The following is a 21777-nucleotide window of genomic DNA, read 5'->3' as shown; positions in this document are numbered from 1 at the left end:
TACAGAAAAAAAATTAGACATCCCTCTCTTACATTGCGGCTGAAAACTCGAGTATTTCATTTCGATAAAAAAGTTGAATTGAATCGACTCTTATCGAAATCTAAGCACAGCCAAAAATCATGGAAACGGTACTTAGAAGAGATATGATCTTCTTTGAAGTCTCTGCTACACATTGAGGCATGGAATGAAAAAGTGCCAATAATGTTCAGTTGTTATGCCGCCCAGACGGTATAGTGGTTAGGGCAACCTGACTGCGGTATCGAAGGGCCTGGGTTCGAATCCCGGAGAAGGCGTGGATGTAAAAATTTCTGTCCCTTCATCAGAGGTAGCGGTGGCCACCTATTAGGTCCCCCCACAATAAAATGAACACCACTTCTGGCCTTAGGAGTAGCCAATGCCATTATAGGCAAGTGCCCGCCACAGGGGGGGGGGATATTCATTTGTCTGTTCGTGCAGCGATAGTTATCTACAAATATCGTAGAACAAACTATAAATGCGCTATAGTTCATAATTTGATTCACGAGTCACAGGTTTGCTTCCATTAGGTCTCTGTTATATTCCAAGTGGCTTACATTGAAGGTTGCTGAACGCCGTATTGGATTTTTTAAGTCTGAGGGATATTTTCCCTTACTTTTTGGCTAATAAAACATATAGAAACAGTGCATTATCTTCTTGGCACACTCCTTCACTTATTTTAGTCATCCAGAGTCATTGTGGAAGTTTGGTACACAGGGAATGTTAAACACGGTTCTGACTCCAATAAGATTAATATTTATTTACAATTTTTGAATATAGAATTACACAGACAGAAGATCAGTCATTGTTCTTTTTCTTCTTGAAGACTCACTGTTGCCACTCTGGAGAACAGAAAATTGCATGCGGAAAGTTTCACAGATGGCGCTTCATAACGCGAATGATGTCGCCACAATCATAAATGGGAGTAGATGACATACGAGAATATACTTATAACATATTGCTCTCAGTCACGGTTTCAAGCGTCGGTCTAGGGAAAATTAATATACAAACATGCGTTGTCGATTTCATCTTGAAAAATACGTTGCAGATATGAAATATTTATGGTTTCATTCAGCTTACTCCACATGATGCTTCTGGTCAGTGACGTATAAGCCGTGCGCAGGTGTCCTCGGCACCAAATGGGGTTCAGAATAAGACGGGGACATACAATCTTTTCAGAAATTTATGTTTGCTTCGCGCTAAAATTTTCATGATTTCAGCTTTTGTTACGCCAGCTACTGGTTTACATGAGTGTAAAACACCCATCAATACAGTGATCTTTATAAATTCTCCACATTACGTAGACATGCAACAAATAGAACTACTGCACGATTTCTGGCATTTCGAAAGCCTAAGAATCTGACATCGGCTTCCATGCCATGTTCGTCATGCGCATGCCAAATTAACGGCAGTTTCAAATGAAAATTACTTTGGAATATCATAAGGTCTTGAAGGCTAATCCAAAATCATTTTGTAATTGATAGCTAACACATCGGTTATGTGTTCAGCATCGTACTCTGCTTAACTGTTCATAGTCTCATTCAGCTCTCAGTGTATTAAAGGAATGAGAGAGTTGTTGCATACTTTTAGAACTGCTTTTATTTCTATAAAGAAACTGCTTGAATGGTCTTGCTGCCAATATAAAGAAATCGCATTAATAAATCACATAACTTTCATTTTTCTATCTTTCAATTTTCTCCTTCTTTGTACTACGGTAAGAATGAATATGCAAATATCTGTGCTATCATAAGTATGGCTTATCCATTCCTTCGGGGGTTGCGAGATTAAGCAAGTCTTTCTTCCCAAATACACCCGATATTTGTCAGTTGTAAATTTGTAATGCGAGTTGTGTTCGTTTACGCCTACAGCGGTGCGTAACTGGAATGCGAGTTGAGCTCGTTGATGATTATCAAAAAGACTACATTTCTTTAATGAATTTAATTTAATGCAAAAACGAAAGTCGTAACTTACGATTATACTTTAAACCTATTAATTTTGATACATACAGTTAGACTTAATATTATGAAATATTAAATGGTTATCTATACATATAAAGAATAATTTCTGTGTGTTGCGTGTTTGTTTGTTCGCGATTAACTCAGTCACTATTACAGCTATTGTTACCAAAATTTCTACAATTTTTTTCTGGCTCCTGGGAAAGGTCGGTGCCCACATTTTTCCAATTAAAAAAAAATCAGAGAAATTAATTAAAAACTCCAAAAATGCTAATTTTCGCCCTCATTCTTCCAAATGGCAACAGTTTCGCACGCTGGAGATAAAAGTTTGCTTTATTTCGAGAAGTGTTGCCACTGCTCGCTTTCAAATCGTAGAGTTTGTTAATAAAAGAATTTCTAAGTTTTAGCATTGCCAAACATTAAATACATTATTCCGATTCCAAAAATTCGTTTAAAGCCATTTCGACTATTTCCACCCTCGCACGCCTTTAATGAGTTTTAATCAATTTATACTGCTCGCTTTTAAATCGTAAAGTTTGTTAGTCAAAAATTTGCAAGTTTTAACAAAATCTATACATATAAAGAAGAATGTCTGTTTCTGTGTTTGTTTGTTCGCGTTATTGATTTCTGATGAATTATGATAATTTTTTTTTTGCCACATTTAATTGACTAAAATTGAATATAGGTGAAATATTGGATGGAACTTGAGCTTTTACGACCATTTGATTAGAAAGACGAAAATCATTAAAACCTGCGTGCCATTGTTGCTAATATAATGAGAAAGAATTAGTTTACTTTTCTATCGAAATTTCTTATGTGGATTCCATATCGCTCAGACTAAAAGATGTATGAGCATGAATCGTACTTTTTGCATCATTATTAGAGAAGGATTACAGTGGTATCGTTCTCTATGTTGTTAAATACATTACTCTCAATCTAACGTAACCCTTTGCGGCACAGTGTGTCCGGTCTGGACACACCTAAAAATTTCCTTCTGTACGCACAGAAAAATTGAATGAAAAAGGATTTATAGGTTACTATAGGTTACTCTGAGCCTTCTTTATTTATAATAGATGGCAGCTCAACACAAACCAGTCCATGCATTTTAACCATGTTTAGTTTTTTAAGACCCTCATTTTTCAAAGAAATCTTCCAGATTTTTTTAGGGTATAAAAGGAATTGTTTGAAAAAAAATTCTATGTTATTTTTTTTGGCTGTATGCTAATCTCCTTATTATATATTAGTTTTAAATATGTATATCTTGAAATCTTGCCTAAAATCAAACGGCGAACCCTAGGTGGGCCCAGAACGGGCTCACCGATGATCTAGGACAACTGAGAGTCTGTATTCTTTGTTTCTCAGCATCTCATAGGTCAGTTCATTGACAACAACGCTCGTTTCAGTATTCTTTTCGGAGCTCTATTCAATCAGTGTGCCACTTTGGGCACACCCACATAATTAAAACGATAAGTGCTATCTTCACAAAATTTTACTTGTGTGCTCCTCTAGGCCTAATTAGACTGCCTACCTTTTTCTTTCTTTCTTTTTTCTTTTTTCTTTTTTTTCTTTTTTTTTTTTTTTTTAAATCAAAACTCCGATTTTAAAAGGTAGCTTGCCGGAAAGGGTTAACTGGCATCGGGTACTTCCGCTAGGGTTCAAATGAAACTCTTTTTCATATTGTTTCAGGGTGCTATAATTCTGAGATCGTTTTTCTTTCGTAAAATTTTACAATGAATTAATTACAATCCATAGCACTTTACAATGCATTATGTTAGTTTATTATGCATTTGATTCAGCAAGAGCAGAGGAGTTTAAAATGTAAATTAACTATAATCTTTGAGTACTTTGTACACAATTCTAGAGTTTATAAAAAAAAAAGCAAAATGCAAGTTTGTCTCATGGATTAAACATCATTAAGCAATTCTGAGATAAAAGGAAGATGAAATCTCATTCTTCCTACAAAAATGTAGAAGTATACAGGATTGGCGATTACATTTGGCTCGCATGTCCTGAAGAATGTGCTTCGTTCTTTTGTAGTAACCCTTGTCTGTGAAGCGTTTGCTTCAAGTGATGCCTTGATGAGAGCTAACAGAGGAATTACTGCAGCAGCCATTTCCTCAATTATCGTTGATTACTGGTGGCACCGAGTCACCACCAATCACCTCGCTATGGTTTCAAAAAAAGAAGAAAGATACGAAGAAGAACAAAGAGAAAACCGTAGATGACGCATGACGACAAACTCTCACATTGACATGTACGTCTGAAACCAGCGTCTATCTTTCGAAGAGTCATAAGCTCGCGAATCTATTTCTTCCCACGAGTTCGTAATGTTGCAAAATATGAGAAATCAATAACGAAGTTCAAACGGCATTTATTTTAGGAAGTAAATTGTTTCTAATAATCACATGATATAAGCTGATTTAAGATGTAACGGGTATCCGATGATTTTCCTTTTACTAACACTTCTTTATGAAATATATTAGCAATTTTCAAAGGTTTTCGAAATGTTATTGAAACATTTTTCACATAATTCGGAATTTCTGAATGTAATTATTATGCATTCAGTTAATGTTATTTATCTAATCAGTAAATTTTACGTATAATAATCCAATAAATATTGGCAATGAACTTTGAGTTAAAGATTTTTTAGCCCAAAGAAGCGTTAGACCAGAAGAGGTGTTAGTCTCGAAACGGGATTTTGCGTTAAATCACTGTAAAAGTCTGAATCCCTTTTCAAATTGTTGCCACCAAATATTATCGCCCTGTATTATATTTAAAGAAATTCAATACTGAAGAATTTGCCAAATTTTGAATAACGCAGTTCTCCCACTCGAATACGTAAAGCATGCAAAGATTTCTAACACTCTTTTGCTGATGCTTGCTATTTTTTGTATTTCACACACAGATTTACCAAATCAGATTCGATAATGTTATTTAGATTTACCCATTTCTAATATCTTGAAGAAATAAATCAAACTAATTAACTACTTTGTGCTTTATACACGGATAAAATCTGACCAACTGTGTGAGTTTATTTAATCGCAGGGAAACGGAATGGGGTCCAAATAATTGTATTGTTTAGCTTTAGCATTTGAGTCATTACAGAATAAAACGAATATAAACATATCGCTTTCACAAATGAATATGAAAGCGATATATTTATATATATGCACATAAAAGCAGGTAATAGTTTAATTTTGAAAAATCTTCTTTCTACGTTTTTAACTTATTTTTAAGCTGTAAAAAGTCATATTTGTAGACACACAGTTAATTAATTTAATATTCTATTGTAAATTACTTTCAGTGTTTTAAGAATATAATGCTTAAAATAAAAAAAAATAATAATAATAAAGTTAGCAAAATTCAGGAATAAAAATTACATATTTTTAACTCCGTGTATGCGCAAAACGGCATGAATTTTAAATGTAGGTATTATTAGAGGTATTTCGCTAACTTTAGATTACTTAACTTTAAGAAAACTAAGTAAGTAATTTGAATAAACTAAGTAAGTAAGCTGAATTTAAAATGTTATGAAACCTTCTAATACTACCTTAATGCTACTGAAAGCTGAAAATATTTCTTCTTCACGTGATTTAAGACAAGAAAGATATTACTAATGATACAGATGATATTGCTTTGAATGAGAATGGAAATGCTTTGAATAATAAATTTATTATTGACGAATAATTCCATTTAATTTAACTCATTGCCTAAAAAGTTTGTATTTTCCTTTCTATTTGCACACTAGAAGCTCTGTAACATTTAAATTTTACAGATCAATATGCACAAACAGCAATGAAGAAGAAAGGAGGAATTTTACTCTCACGTGCAGTCAAATATCGACCTTTGATGGTTAGAAAGGAAGATAAATTAAGGTTTCTATTGGTGGGCCGGCTCCTTCGTTGAACTACCTCCATTATTTCCTTTTTTCTATTTTTTCCTTACATATATTTATATATATATGTGATGTATCAGCTTTTTTCCAGAATAAATAGGCCCACCAGCGGCCGAGCGGTAAAGTCGCTGAACACTGGTAGTTCGGTCCGAGGTTCGAATCCCGCGAACGGGCTGGCTGCATGGGTGTTTTCGTGGTTTTCCCCATGTGTAACGTGTATACGAGCCAGTTTCCCTTAGATAGTGCTCCACGAAGGCATCCCTCCCCGTAGGCAGATAGCCCTCGAGGCTTTGCCATAATCACACACACACACCAGAATAAATAGATCGTTGAAGAAATATAGATGTAGTCGTAGCTTAAATTATCAGACGATAAGTTTTAAAAAACAGGATCCATTTATTAGTATTTAGGAGAAATAGCAGTTACAAAATCAGATATCCGAAGTAAATAAAAAGAATTACTAATAACTTTTTGTGTGAAGTTTACTGCATGGTGACATTTAAGAAAAAGCTCCCGATATTCCTTTTGCGAGTCCTTTTATAGCCTCTGGACAGGCGGAGCTTCCAAGAAATGACGTCAGCCTCGTCAGCCAATCCAGTTCGCTTTAAATATCTCGAGAACATTCTAAAACTGTACGTGTAGAAAAATCGGGAAAAACAACTTGACTACGGGGCTGTGGATTTAATTCCACGTACTATCAAATAAGAGAACGTCGCCATTAAAAATGAAAAGAACATACAGTTAGAAATTCAAGTGTATTCTTGACTATGGAATTTTATTATTACAAATATATATATATGCGTGTGTGTGTGTGTGTGTGTGTGTAGTATTTTAGGTGCCTAGGAGGAATCCAATATTTTTAACAGCTTGCAGTCGTCATGGTCGATGATGGATATTTTGATATGCTGCAGCGTGAAGTCTACGTAATTAGATAAATGGATGCGTAAATTTCAAATTTCCAGACGTAGCCGTTTCAAAACATAGTTGTATTCCATTATAATTCCTATCAGATTATTTTTTGTAGTCAGGAAGTTTATCCAATCATATTAAATGCGATAATATTTATCTATACTGATTTCTATAGATATGAGATGCATCTTAGACGGCAGCAAAGCAGCGCAAAGGTGTTGGCAAAGTAGAAACTAGGAAAACGAATGATGTAGTTGTTTTGCAAAGAGTATTTATACTAAGTAGATACAGAAAGTACTCAAAGCTGTGATTGGTTAATTTTCGGTTGTTATGTAACATGGAAAGATCTCAAATTTGCAAGAACAGATGAATTTAGGGGGCTGTACATAAAATCTAGAATAGTTAATTTTATCACCAATTATTTCTTAAAGCAGCTATCGTATTTTGTTATATCTTACACACACACATATATATAACTTTTTGGCCAGCTAACTACAATTTCTCTTCTCATTACGCACACACATATATATATATGGGTATATATGTATATATATATATGGGTATATATGTATATGGGTATATATGGGTATATATATATACATATATATATGGGTATATATACCTACTCTATTACCCGGCTCAGTGAGCTACGTCTTTTACGTCTTTTACTCACATATGTTGGAAAATAGTGTTTTTTTTTTTTTTTTTTTTTTTTTTGCTTGAAAAGGGATTGAAACATATTGTTCTTATGTTCCAATTAAGGTTTTATGCCTTTACTTAATCTGCATGCAATAGTCGTAAAATTATCAATAATTTGCTTAAGTGCTATTAAGCTTAACGAAGTCGCTATTTTTTTAGATTTGAAATTCTTAGTAGAATAGTGAATTAAGTCAGTTTCTGCACCTTCAGTGTCTTTTTGTCGAGTAAGATCATAAGTAAATTTTCCGTTTTGTACGCCGAAAAAAAAAAATCTAGCTTCTTCCCCGTTAGCCGAATCGCCGGTTTATGCGTAGAAACTCTCATTTTAATTGTAAATTTTTTTTTTAACTATTTTAAACTGTATTTGATGTTTTATGTTTACCCGTATTTTACAATTTTAAATGAAGATGTTTTGAGTTTTTAAGTATTTATGCCTTGACGCGAAATGAGAACTGAATTAATTGAGTGAGAAAATATATTTCTAATGAAATTGGGGGGAATAATTTAAATGAAATGCATCAAAAAATGGGCATAATTTAAAATCACAAGGAAGTTCATGTGGTGTCCACATTAGATTTTTTATTTTGTAGCTAATAGTTAGTCTGAATATTTACCAATTCGAGTTACGTTTATTTTGTTTCCTGAAATAAATGCTAGTTTAAAATATTTTACTTGTCTTTTCAAGTAAAATATTTTAATGCACTATTGATTACTGTACAAAACAGTAATAATATATTACAGGTACAGAACACTTTAAAGGTTAAGCACTTTAAAAAAATTTACTTTATGGGTCAGCTCCTTTCCTTTCAAATTCATTTCGAATAATTAAATGTTTATGTTTTAAAATGTGCTAAATTATTTTACAAAATTTTAAAAATGTTAATTAAAAATTTTAGAAATGTTAAATTTTTTAGAAATGTTAATTATTAAAAAATATATTATGAATATGCTATATGTCCCAGTGTACAAGCTCCCAAGTAATTTTGTTTCGTACAAATTATAATAAAAGTAATGTACAATAATAAACACAATCAAAATACTTAAATATACACTTTTATTTCCCTCACACATAATTGCTACAATTCAAGAAGCACATTTTTGTAGCATAAATTTCGAGGAATTAAAATTCTGTACGCAAAATATTTGAGCTTCTGATACCACAAAATGGCAGCACAATATCAACAGATAAGGCACGTCGGTGAAACCATTGGCACTCATTAAGAGTCCAGATATACATAAACTATTTACAAATGACACGCAATTTGGTACACAGTTTGTTCGAATGATACTACATAAAATCATTTAATAATTTACAACACTTAGTTTTAAGAAATACTGTAAAACTATTTACACACGCATATTTAATTATGATATTAATTCGTGACGAATAAAAGGAATACTAACTGAAAATCAAACTTAATTCAAGATAAAGAACAGAAAAGTTTTAGATATATGCATAATGGATATTTGCGAATCAATAAAAAGTTTCACAACAGCTTACAGAGGCAGTTAATATTTATATGTAAAAATGAGAAATATATTACACGTGTTTCGTAAATGCTACTAACTGCATGGATAACCTGCGAGACAAAGTAACAAAAGCGTTTATCAACTCATTTGTCAGACAGTCTTTTCAACATCACATCACATCTTTAAAATACATTATTTATACTAAACCAAAGGAGCAATTTGCCCAGAAGGAATATTAATTTTGGCATTTTGCGTCGATTCACTTTTGAAATTGCTGAAAATAAAATGAGTATGTGATCGCTGGCGATCGTGCGTTTGCAATCATCTGATATCTTTTTCCCGGCAGGCCTTGCGATAAATGTTTATGTCAACAAATGTTTAGAATTCGGAATTTAACATATATTTTTTGCTTACTAGGTTACTTTATTCTTTATTCTTTTTCTTGGATTACCTAATTAATTATACTTGGATTACATTTCAGTCTAAATTACTTATGTATGAGATGTGTTGTGCATAAAAATAATAAAAACTTGCATAACATGGTTTTCATGAGGAGAATCACGTTTATTCCTTAGTGTGATATAATATTATTTTGTAATATTGCTGTCAAATTTAATTTTATGGTTTAAAAGCGAAGAACATGATATTTAATAAATAAAGGTAACACACAAAACGTTAAAAAAAGCCTCTTTGGGTGCAATACAAAAATCTGAATATTAAAATTATAATTTAATTCAAATGTTTTAGCGGTAAATATGAAAGGCTACATTATTACACAGAAATTATGTATATATTCTTTAAATGAATAGGAATTCAGTAATAACAAATGCATGCAGTGAAATTTAACACATGTAAAGCATACGGTATTAAAATAGCTGAAGCTTTTTTTTTATTGGTACTGAAGAAGATATAAAGATATATATTTCAAAGCAGAAGTTCTCAAATTCTTCTTAGATTGTACTCTTGTTTACGGCTAAAACATTAATGCATCTCGAAGGCAGCATTTCCCAGGAGATGCCTTAAAAAGCATCTATAATTAATTGAAAACCTCTGAAGCACTTTTTAATCTACCGCTAGAGCATACTTGTTCTAAAATAGCTCAAACTTTTTAAATTATTCTCTTTTTTCCCTTTTTTTGGGGTGTGTGTATGTCTTAACATTATTGAGAATCCTCAAAAATAGTTAATGAAATGATTTAATTTTTCTGTACAGTGTCCGTGTATACTTACATAATACCTTTCAAAGAAAGTTGAGTTTGTTAGTAGACTAAAGTTACTTAGTAAAGTAAGTTACTCTGAGTTAGTTAGTAGAGTAAAGTTGTTTAGCAAAGTAAATTACTTCAAGTTTCATTCTTAGTAATTCATTTGAAAATAAAGAACAAAAACAAAAAAAACAAAAAAAAAAAAAAAAAACAAAAAAAAAAAAAAAAAAAAAAAAACAAATCTTAACCCACATTTTTCTTTTTGAAATTTTTAATCTTAATTCTGAAGCTGAGAAAAGGAATCCTCAAAGAATTTTTCTGTGAAAGAATATGCTTAAATGGCTTACTTAATATACCGTTTTTATATTTTGTTGATCAGTTGAAACATTCGACCAATGGTGGAACTCAAAATTTAGCTTGCTGTAATTCTTATTTTTAGGTACATAATATACAAACAGCTGTTCTTAAATATAATAAGATTTAAAACAAAATGTTACCTACGAGAAAAACATCCGATGTGCATGGCCAGCAAGATGAGCTAACCTTTTTACCTCTACGTTTAGTTTTATTTTAAAATGGTGTTGGTGGTGTTGTATTTAATTATGGCAAAGCACACTAGGGCTATCTGTCTAAGGGAAGAGATGCCTCTGTGGAGGACTTTCTAAGGGAACTGGCTCGTATACACGTTACACATGGGGAAAACCACGAAAACGACCATGCAGCCAGCCCGTTCGCGGGATTCGAACCTCGGACCGAACTATCAGTGTTCAGCGACTTTAGCGCTCGGCCGCTGGTGGGCCTTATTTTAAAATGCAAAAGAAATTATTGAAACAAACTATTCTTACTTGAGAGCTGCTTGCTTACGCCCTCAAGTTGCTGGCTGCTTTTGGAGATACATGTGCCACAATTTGAGAATCACGGCTTTAGAATATTATTAGATATGCTTTAGGTACCTGATAAAATATAATTTCCATCCACTAGCGGCCGAGGGGTAAAATCGCTGAACACTGGTAGTTCGGTTCGAGGTTCGAATCCCGCGAACGGGCTGGCTGCATGGGCGTTTTCGTGGTTTTCCCCATGTGTAACGTGTATACGAGCCAGTTTCCCTTAGAAAGTCCTCCATGGAGGCATTCCTCCCCTTAGGCAGATAGCCCTAGGGTGCTTTGCCGTGATCTCAATAAACCAAACCAAAATATAATTTCAACAGTTTAGTTACTTAAAAATATGTAATAATGTTCAAAATCTATCTGTTGCTATTTTCATATTTTCTTTTCTGCAAGCAAAAAAAAAAAAAAAAAAAAAGCGTGCATGTATTCAAACACATAAGATTCACATTCAAAATCATAACACACTTTAAAATATGAGATTTTGCTTCATTCTTCTTCTTCCATGTGCGCATGTATATATGTACTGAATTTGAACTTTGAATGTGTGCATCAAGGTACTAGCAATGTTACATATAAACAGCATGATAAAATTACATATTCACGATTTCTAATTTCTTCGCCTTTATATCACAACTTCTCTTGTCTTCAAAATGCAGTGCATATTCTTTTCGAAGGTTGCTCTAGTATAAGTAGCTACAACTACTTTTATTATAAAGTCCTGTTAGATATCAGGAGGTATGACTGAGCTTTCAAAGACCAATCGTTCTGCCACAAAGCACAAATGTCGCTGATTGTAAGACAGGTCAGTTTTTCACGAATATAAAACATGACAAGTATATATATATATAAATGAAGCTTGATAAATGAATTTACAGATCTAAAGCCTGCAGTCTAATACAGAGTGCTTAAGCTCAAAAATATGCATTATGTGGGTAGTCGTGAACACTTAAACTGTGTTTTGTCCAGATGGAAGGATTTTAACTTCATGGCAAAAATTGGCAAACGTTTAAGTGAAAAAGTCCAAGGAAGGCAAAGGTGATACGGAGTTGTCCTTATTCTTGAGCATCAATGGTGATAAAGCTATGAGTCGGTGAGGATCCACGTCTGGGGGATCAAGTCCAGAAAGTCCCCCCATCTTTTTATCTGAGGCTGAATTGTTTCCGTTTCCATAAACATTTGGTGGACTTGGTGATTTATTGAGACTGGAATTCTGGTGCATATCTGTTCTTGTTTGTGTTAAAGAAGGCAAGAGTGGATCGCCTTGAGATATCATTCCACCATAAAACCCAGAAGAAGCTGCACTCGTTCCGAGATTACCATGCGGGCTTGTGGAAAATCCAGCATAAGGAGAAGTAGCGAGGGCGTTTTGGAAGCCAAAATCATATGGGCTGCTGGTAAAACTGGCCCAACTACTGTCCATGTTGGCGGTGAGGGATGGAAGCGGTGTGGTATTAGCAAAGGTCTTCGTGATGGATGGGGACGTTCCTAAAATACAATTATTAACTTTTAAGTACTGAGAATTAAGCATATATTACTCAAAAGCTACTGCAAAGGATCCACAAGCATTCAAAGGAAAGGAAAGAAGATTACATTGCCCTGAATGTAAATATAAAATCAGTTTATACCTGTTTGTAAATAATTTGTCTTTCTTGGTGGTTCCCTTTTCCTCCATTTTGCTCTTCTGTTTTGAAACCAAACCTAAAAAATGAAAAATAAACATTTTGTAGCACATTTCTATTCCTTATACTAAAGGGAAAGTATTATCTTAAATTTAGAATAGAAAATTAGTAAATTAAAATATTAATTAAATTTTTATTTATAAATAATACCCCTGTTTAATTCGCATTCGTAAGTGTTGTTTTACTAAAGCAGTTCGAAGGACATTGGACAGTTTTATAAGAATGTTTTCCGTATTAGATGAGTTAACATTAAATTATCTGAAATCTCTTTTATCAAACTGACCATATGAAAACTACGCTGTAAATAAGCAGCATTACAGGTTGATGGACTTATTTCTAAATGATGTAGCTATGTTTTTTTAGGCATGCATGTACAAACACGTGTATTTTTGCAAACAATATTCGAATTTTTATTAAAACAAAAGGGAATAAATTAGTAAGATTTTTTTAGTTAAATATTAATCTTAATAATTTTAAAAAAAGAAACGAAAAGTTCAATAATTTCGATTTCAGTCAATCAGTATTTTGGCACACGCAGAAATTTGCAAGTTTTGTACTTCCCAAGAGAAGTTCGGGTTCATTGTGTAAATTATTGTAAAATGCTAGGAAACGTATTTGCCCGCAATTAATGGCATGTTTCTTTTGCTATCCATGATGCAAATATTAACATGTCAAACTGCAGGCTTCCATGATATTTGCCACTTTTACTTCCTCTGGTCGTGAATATATTACAAAATTTGAATGCGGTAACGTCCTAATGAATTCTTTTCTTTAAGCAAGAAATATGATGTACTCATAAGCGATCCAGATCTGGCTTGCAAAAAATTAATGCAAAATTAAATTACAATAAATTATTATTGTTATGAAAGCGCTAAAAGTTATTAACATTTTTAATTCACGTATTTAGGTCCAGTGTTAAAATATGTTTTCATAGCCTTATTGATTGTGCATGTGAAACTCTATTGTTTTTAAAAATATGCGTTTGAGAGATTATGCATATCGATTGAGGGCCCACATGCATATTCTCTGAATCGATATCTACATGCATTTCGATTGAGTTGTATGCGCAGTTGAACAAAAATCATAAGTACCTATTAAGAGAACTAATGAGCTATCAACTTTCTGTTTTGAACGATCTGAGAACTTTCCGTTTCCTTTTGAACTTTCCGTTTGAGAGATTATGCATATCGATTGAGTTGTATGCGCAGTTGAACAAAAATCATAAGTACCTATTAAGAGAACTAATGAGCTATCAACTTTCTGTTTTGAACGATCTGAGAACTTTCCGTTTCCTTTTGAACTTTCCGTTTGAGAGATTATGCATATCGATTGAGGGCCGACATGCATATTCTCTGAATCGATATCTACATGCATATCGATTGAGTTGCATGCGCAGTTGAACAAAAATCATAAGTACCTATTAAGAGAACTAATGAGCCGTCAACTTTCCGTTTTGAACGATCTGCAAAAATCGATGACGCTAGCAAGAAAAAATTCTTTTTTTTTCGGAGATTATTTCAAATTCTTCGCCTTTTAAGTCTCCCGTAAATTTTTTTTTTTTTTTTTTTTTTTTTAGAATAGTTAGAATTAAGATACAATAACACGCCGAACAAGTATTAATTTAGAAGTCAAACAACAAAAATCAGCGTTCGAAGCTGAGGATGATGGTTCGGTAAAACCATCGAATTTAGTCCTGTGAAAATTTGAAAATATAACGCTGATTTTTGTTGTTTGACTTCTAAATTAACAGTTAGGATTATTAAACACAGTTCTAAATTAACATTCTAAAAAACATTCTAAATTAACATTCTGTTAGAATTAACATTCTATAGAGAACATTTTGTTAGAACTAAAGTTCTGTTAAGAATTAACATTCTGTTAGAACTAACATTCTGTTAAGAATTAACATTCTGTTAGAACTAACATTCTAAAAAACATTCTAAATTAACATTCTAAAAAAACATTCTAAATTAACAGTTAGGATTCTAAATTAACAGTTAGGATTCTTATAACAGTACTTCTAAATTAACAGTTAGGATTCTAAATTAACAGTTAGGATTCTTATAACAGTACTTCTAAATTAACAGTTAGTAAATTTTAATAGTAACCATAAGAAAAAGAAATGCACAGGTATATCGAATTTTTAAATAAATTAATTTTCATTAATTTCGAAGAAGTTTGGCTTTATTTGCCATTTTAGATAAATCTCTGAAACCTCCTCGTTATTTTCAGTTTTACAAAATTTCAAAAATAAATAAACTTATTTACAGCTGCAATGCAATATATGTGTTATTTTGAATTGCTTCTTTCACTGTAAGTAATATTATAAGGCATTTTCTCCCTCCTTTCTGGATGGTAGCATACTCGACGCGTATTCGAGAGATCCAGGTTCGAGGGCAGATCCAGGTTTCCGGCGAGGGCATTGCTTATTTTTTACGTCTCCCGCGTCAAAATATCCTAATAACTGAACAGTGGCGCCCGAACTAAATGGTGATGGATGATGATTCTTTACCACCAGGATTTGGTAATTGGGTCCTCTAATTCTTAGTCGTTCTTTAAAAGGGATTTTTTTCTCTCCTTTTTGCGTGCCTTCGTGGTGTTAACGGTAGCACACTCGACTCGTATTCGAGAAGTCCAGGTTCTAGTTCCGGCGAGGACATTGCTCATTTTTCTTGTTTCCAACTTCAGAAATCCCAATAACTCTACAATGCTACATTTTAAAACATTTAACCATACTTCAGGAACAGGAAAATCTAGACAACTTTCGGGATCTTAACAGAGATCTGTTAGTCCAAAATTCCTAACAGACATAAAGTCAGGAAAAGTTTTAAATAAACCTTTTTATTTAAACAGAGCTCGAAACATAAATGTACGTCGATGTTTAAACCCTATCAACTACAATTTGTGGTGATGCAACCAAAGGAATAGTCAAATTCAAATTAAAACGGAACCGTAGTCACTGCATTTTAAATCTTACTCTAAGCTGGCTCAATACTTTAGCAGGCGTATCAAATTCAAGTGTCGGCAGGGATATAACGCAAAGCCTAATAATTACAACTTATCAGAGATGGCAGGAACTAAACGTAGCGCGCACCCACAGGCCAGAAACATGCTTTGTCTTAAAATCCAAAACCTCAATTTGAGTACTAGCTAAACACATTTTATTCTGGTGAAGAACCGAAAAGAAAAAGTTATATAGTAAAGGCCGAACGTTACAAAATAATCAAACTGGAACTATTTCAAGTAAAATCTTACCTGCACTCTTGATTCACTAAGCGCCAATCTGAGAGCCAGTTCCTCTCTTGCAAACACGTCAGGATAGGGGGCCCGCTGGAAGGCTCTTTCAAGTTCTTCAAGTTGGTACGCCGTGAATGTTGTTCTGGAAAAGAATGAAGAGAAGATAAAGTGTGTACTAAGGAAACCTTTGTTAAAATAATCTTCATAAATGTTCTTATATTTCATTTTTATATTAAACCCTGCCAAATTTTCGAGGTGTAGCCCTCAATTTGATCTCTTTAATTCTACTTACATTGGTAGATTTTCGCTCACTCTATCAAATGAACTTTTATCGTCTGGAAACTTAAACTCTAAGTTAAGTAAATAAATAAATATGCAGGTACTCTCTGCAATAAAAAAAAAGTTGAAAGCTTTCAGATTTTATATTAAGTCCAAAGGGGCGTTTTTTAACGCTTTGTGTGTTACCTTTATTTATTAAATATCATGCTCTTCTTACTTAAACCATAAAATTCAATTCAACAGCAATATCACAAAATTATTTAAAAAGAGCGTATCTTTAGAATTTCCGATACACAGTCTCGCGCGATGGAGATTTTTTTTTTTTTTTTTTCCCGTACAGCGTTGCCATTGTTCGCTTTGAAATCGTTGAGTTTGTCAAACAAACATTTTTTAAACTTTTACAAAATATGAAATAAATAATGAAACAAATTCCAAATTCTGGCTTCCGGATGTCCGTACTACGTTAGGGCTACGTTGTTCAATAAATGTCTCTAAGTACTGTTGTTTTCTCACAGTGCGAGAAACATACATACATTCATGCAGATTCTTCATTATTTGATTTCTTTAAATATAATTCATGAATATTTGGTGGCAACAATTTGAAAAGTAATTCAGACTTTTATAGTGAACCAAAGCCAAATGCTAAAACGAAATTAATAGTCCCTCTGGGGAAATTGTCCCTTTGGGAAAAAAAGGGGGGGAGACAGTTGTGTATCTCTCGTTCTCCTGGGCTGATTAGCAAAATTTAATTTGTGTTTTTGATGTCTCGAAAGCGCGAAGTAAAATATATATTAGATTTATGGATATAGCATTATTCTAACGTAAGTTTTTTGACACGTTACGGTCATTGTTTTCAAGCATGTATTTTATCATATCCCCGTTAGGTTTTCAGTATGCATCATTTGCAATCAGCCGTTGATCATGTGCAATAAGTTGTTAATTCTCCTCATTATGCCGAAAGGTAAGACATTTATTATGACTTCGATGCAGCTGTGGAAACAACCGATTTCTAAAATATTGCCATACGGTATGGGAAAGGGTCTTTTGATTTATATTTTATAACTAGCTGTACCCGCCCGGCGTTGCCCGTGCATTTAGAAAATGCAGATAAGTGAATAGGGCAGGATTAGTAGTGTAGGACATGTAGACTGTCTCTCTCTCTTTCCCCCCCCACACACACAACATTCCCCGTCGATAAAAAGGAACAATATATCCTAACCATGAGCCATCTGTTAAAAAATTAGTTTAAATGAGAACAGACCTCATATTAGCACATGCTAGGAAACCGTAGTCATGTGGTTATAATCATTGGTCTGAAGTATAAAGAAAAGTAAACATAAAAAATTCAAAATCAAAGATAGGAAAGAGTTGAAAGGGAAAGATAGAGAGTACAGTACAGAAAAAATAAAAAGTAACGAAAACATGGATGAAATAAAACATCCTGCTTACAGGAAATTTGGAGTTAAGAACCAATTAAATTTTTAATTTAAGTGTAAGTTAAATTTAGATGACAATGAATTAGAAGAGGAGAGTGTTTGTGTATGTTTGTGGAGCTCGGGCTGGGGTCGCAAGGGCCCCTGACCGATTAATGTCTGTTGGTACGGCAGCACCATTCGGATTATTGCTCATGCTCTCAAGAGAGCACTAAACAATAACATCACTATTTAAAGCATGATAGTCAGAGTTAGTTTGGGAGAGTGGAGAGTGGCAATAATTTTTCGTTAGATTGTCCTTTTCGTTAGAGAGCCTCGGGATAAACTATATTTAATGTTCTTCCATTCGGAGCTAATATGTGTAGATTATCGGCATTACCAACTCTTGAACAACCCACGTACAGTTGACCATGGGAGAAACACGGCTTACGGAGGTCGAGCCCTACAACTTTGATTGTCCTTGTGCCTTATTAATGCTCATCGCGAAACTCAAACGAACAGGGAATTGTAGACGCTTAAACTGAAACTGGAGATCGGAAGGGATTATAGGAATTCTTGAAATAAACACATCTTCGCCTGCAGCATGTCCGGTCATGATGGTGGCTTCTATAATATTTGGCATCAGTTTCTTGATAGAAAGTCTTGTTCCATTGCAAAGTGCAGGCGGATCCAGATTCCCGAGGAGAATTATCGGTGCTCCAACCTTCAAGTCCAATATGTGGGAGGGTACTCCAGGTGGCTCTAATTTGTTGAGAAACTCTGTCGTATAGTTGACAGCCTCGTCAATATTGCATGTCGTGTCTATAGATTTGTAAATATGAAGAGTTCCGGGTAAGTTCTGTAAAAGTTCCTTGTTGATAACACTGACGGCTTCGTTTGTTGGGGCAAGAATTGCTCTTTCGCACAGCCATGCGTGATCAGTGAAGTGGTGAATCACATTCGGAAACACAGCCTCTTTCAGTTCTTCTTCAGTAGTCACAATCCTTCCAATGCCTTGCATCGCTACATATCCATCTTCATTTTCTGAAGTAAGGGCTCCATTTCCTAGTTTCAGTAGATTATCTGCAAACTGCTGGGCAGAGGGATCACCGTTGAGATGAACTCGCATGTTAGTCGATAATCCAAGTGTTTGAATGCCATTCCAGATGTAAGAAGATTTTATGCAGGCCTGCATTTCATCTGCCCTCGTTCCACGCGGAATAACTGGTAGCGTCTGTCGAAAATCGCCTGCCAAAACCATTACGACGCCTCCCATTCTGTCATTGTTCCGTCTGAGGTCTTTCATGGTGACATCTAATGCTTCGAATGCGGCTTTGTGGGACATGGTACACTCGTCCCAAACGATGAGCTTGCAATCCTGTAGAACCTTTGCCTTTCCTGAATTCCTTGGGATGTTACACGTTGGAGTCTCTGTGCTTGTCAGATTTAAGGGTAACTTGAACGCCGAGTGAGCAGTCCTACCACCTGTCAAGAGTGTAGCAGCAATGCCGGATGAAGCGACAGCCAGGGCAATCTCATTTCTGTGCCGCACCTTTGCCAAAATAAGGTTGATAAGAAACGTCTTCCCGGTTCCGCCTGGAGCATCCAAAAAGAATATACCCCTTTGCCTATCAAAAACTGCTCTAGTAATCTTGTCAAAGGCTTCTTTTTGATCTTGGACCAATTTAGGCTCATTCTCCTGTATATAAGCTGCGAGCACATCCATGTTATAACTTCGTTCTCTAATTACTTCACTGGAAATGGCAGAATCGCTGTTTCTGTTAGGTTGGGGAAGTCCAAAGCTTTTCAGGTTCAATCCTCCTAGAGATATTATCTTGTTCTCAATGTAGATTAGGGCTCTGTTAAAGATGTCGTCATTGTAGTCCAGGTCCATATTCTGCTGCTGGACCCTTGCTTGATGCAGTATGTCTTCAGACAGGTTCTCCCTGTGGTTCATCCATAACTGTTCAGGGCCCGACATGGAGCACGTTTGAAGCATTACAGCAAACAGATTACGCATCATCTTGGGTGATCGAGATGCAGCTGCTTCTTCTAACGCCGTGTTCCAGTGTTCGTCATTCTCCAGAAGTCCTTGAAGTTGGCAGGCCTCTTTGAAAGTGTTGCAGACTCTTCCTTGAACGGTTCTCAAATCCGTGAATGATGTTGGGCCTCTAACTTCATGTAGTAATAGGCGAAGGTGGAAGCATTCGGAGTTGTTGGGATGGACGGTGTAGACACGGCCAAGAGCATCAGTAGACCGGATTCCTGTTTCTTCTGGAACAATTTGTCCTTGTTTACGGCGGTTCCAACTCTTGTTCCTGCTGTTCCATGTGTAGTAGTTTGGAATTTGGTTGTAAAGTAAATTGCGAGCAAAGTTATCTTGGGTGCACAGCTTGAAGAAAGATGTGAGCGTTGTTTCCTGGGGTGCCTGGACCCGTTCAGCAGCATTTTCTTCAGTGAAGTACACTCTCTGGCCATTTTCAAGGTGGACGCTTAGATGAACGACTGTGGGATGACGTTCGTGGATTGGAAAGTTGAGTATTCTCCACACTGCTTCATTGCTGCTAATGTATCTTCCCATCTCATATTGATGAATTTCATTCAGTTCATTGGCTCCACTGGTGACATCAAATACAGCCATGTCGGATCCTTTATTGACATACTTGCATACATACTTTATGGACTTGACAGAATTGCAGTACTCAACGTTGATATGTGCGTTAAAAATTTTGGATAGTAGTGGACAGTAAGGAACAATCCAGGCATTGTCCACCGAAACTTCTGATCCTCGTAGATTGATGCTTGCTGTAAAACCTCCATCTGCAGGGCTTCTACGACGATACAGTGGATATCCGTCTTGTCCCGTCTGCGTCTCTTTCAAGAACTGGCGAGGGTATCGCTCTCTTGTCGATTTTTATTTTCCAAACATTTCTTTTTTCGAGGTGGCTGCGGCATATTTCTTCTAAAATCTGAAAAGCAAAAGTTAAGCAACCAACAGAAGAATGATTACAAAAACTGAAGAAAACGCTACAATAAAGAAATCAATTGTTATAATCGAACGTTATTTGAAAATAAATAATAGCAACACGATCAGTGAGTCAAAAAACCATGATAATATTAATTAAGAAACAAAAAGTTTATAAAGTGCAATTCTGAAAAAAAAAAAAGAAATTAATGTGTCATGAAAACAGCAAACTAAAGCTACAAAAAAGAAATGAATTGTAATTAATCGATTTAATGTATCGTCAAAACAGCAAACTAACGCTAGAATAAAGAAATCAATTGTTACAATCGAACGTTATTTGAAAACAAATAATAATATCAGTGAGTCAAAAAAACCGTGATTAATTAATTATAAATAATTTTTTTAAAATTTTTCTAATTCAAAAATCGAAAATCGGGCTTCGAGGTCTGGTGGCCAGCCCCTTTGTGCTTCCGTATAAAAAATTCCAGGTCCCTGCGTGCCATAGATTTGGCTGGAGAGCTCGGTCAGACAGACAGACAGACAGACAGACTTACACTTGCTTTTATTATTATAAGATATCAGTGCTTAAAAAGTGGATTGATTTGAATGCAAGGAACTTGCTTCTTAATAATTTAATTCTTTTCAACGTTATGTCTATATTAAAATTCATTTAATTTATAATACATCTAATTGCTACATTCGAATTCTCAAATCCTTGAAGCCTACGAGTCTTGAAAAAGATTCCAGATTTAAAAATTCGAAAATCGGCACTTTTTTCCGTAATTTGAACTTTTCCAGTACTAATCAAAAATGCAACTAAACTTGTTAATTTAAAACTTTGAAGATTTTATCTATTTTACTGAAGTTTAATAGAAGAGTTTATTAAAGAAAAGAACACGATTCTTGTCATTTTAATGGAACCTGGATCACTATAAAGAGGCCAGCCCTGACCTCTCTGATTACATTTCAGGGCTTTATATTTCACACTGTAGGTGTGTTTTTATGAATTCTTAAACTAAAGGAGATTTTTATATTTCTTAATTTTCTGAAACGAATTCAGCATTCTATTATAAATGTTTTTAGTCCAAAGAGGCTTTGTCCCTGAAGGGCTATTGTTTTCGTTTTGCGATTTTGCGTTGAATCACTATAAATGCCCGTTTCATTTTTCAAACTG

At 34.5% G+C, this 21777-nt stretch overlaps 1 protein-coding gene across 1 annotated transcript in view; it reads right to left on the bottom strand.

The window, feature by feature from the left end:
• Window positions 1-8510: 8510 nt before the first annotated feature.
• LOC118181400 (uncharacterized) overlaps window positions 8511-21777 on the bottom strand; it is a 31058-nt gene continuing 17791 nt past the window's right edge. The window contains exons 4-6 of the mRNA XM_035350530.2: window positions 15966-16089; window positions 12657-12729; window positions 8511-12516 (exon numbers count right to left, since the gene is read on the bottom strand). Coding sequence (XP_035206421.1) covers window positions 12038-12516; window positions 12657-12729; window positions 15966-16089 — 676 coding nt within the window. The 3' untranslated portion in view covers window positions 8511-12037. The remainder of the gene's footprint in view (window positions 12517-12656; window positions 12730-15965; window positions 16090-21777) is intronic.

This window comes from Stegodyphus dumicola, chromosome 3 (genome assembly GCF_044657685.1).
Source record: "Stegodyphus dumicola isolate Sdum_Otavi_A_Nest chromosome 3, ASM4465768v1".
NCBI classification, from domain to species: domain Eukaryota; kingdom Metazoa; phylum Arthropoda; class Arachnida; order Araneae; family Eresidae; genus Stegodyphus; species Stegodyphus dumicola.
This window is presented reverse-complemented; position numbering and strand designations above follow the sequence as displayed.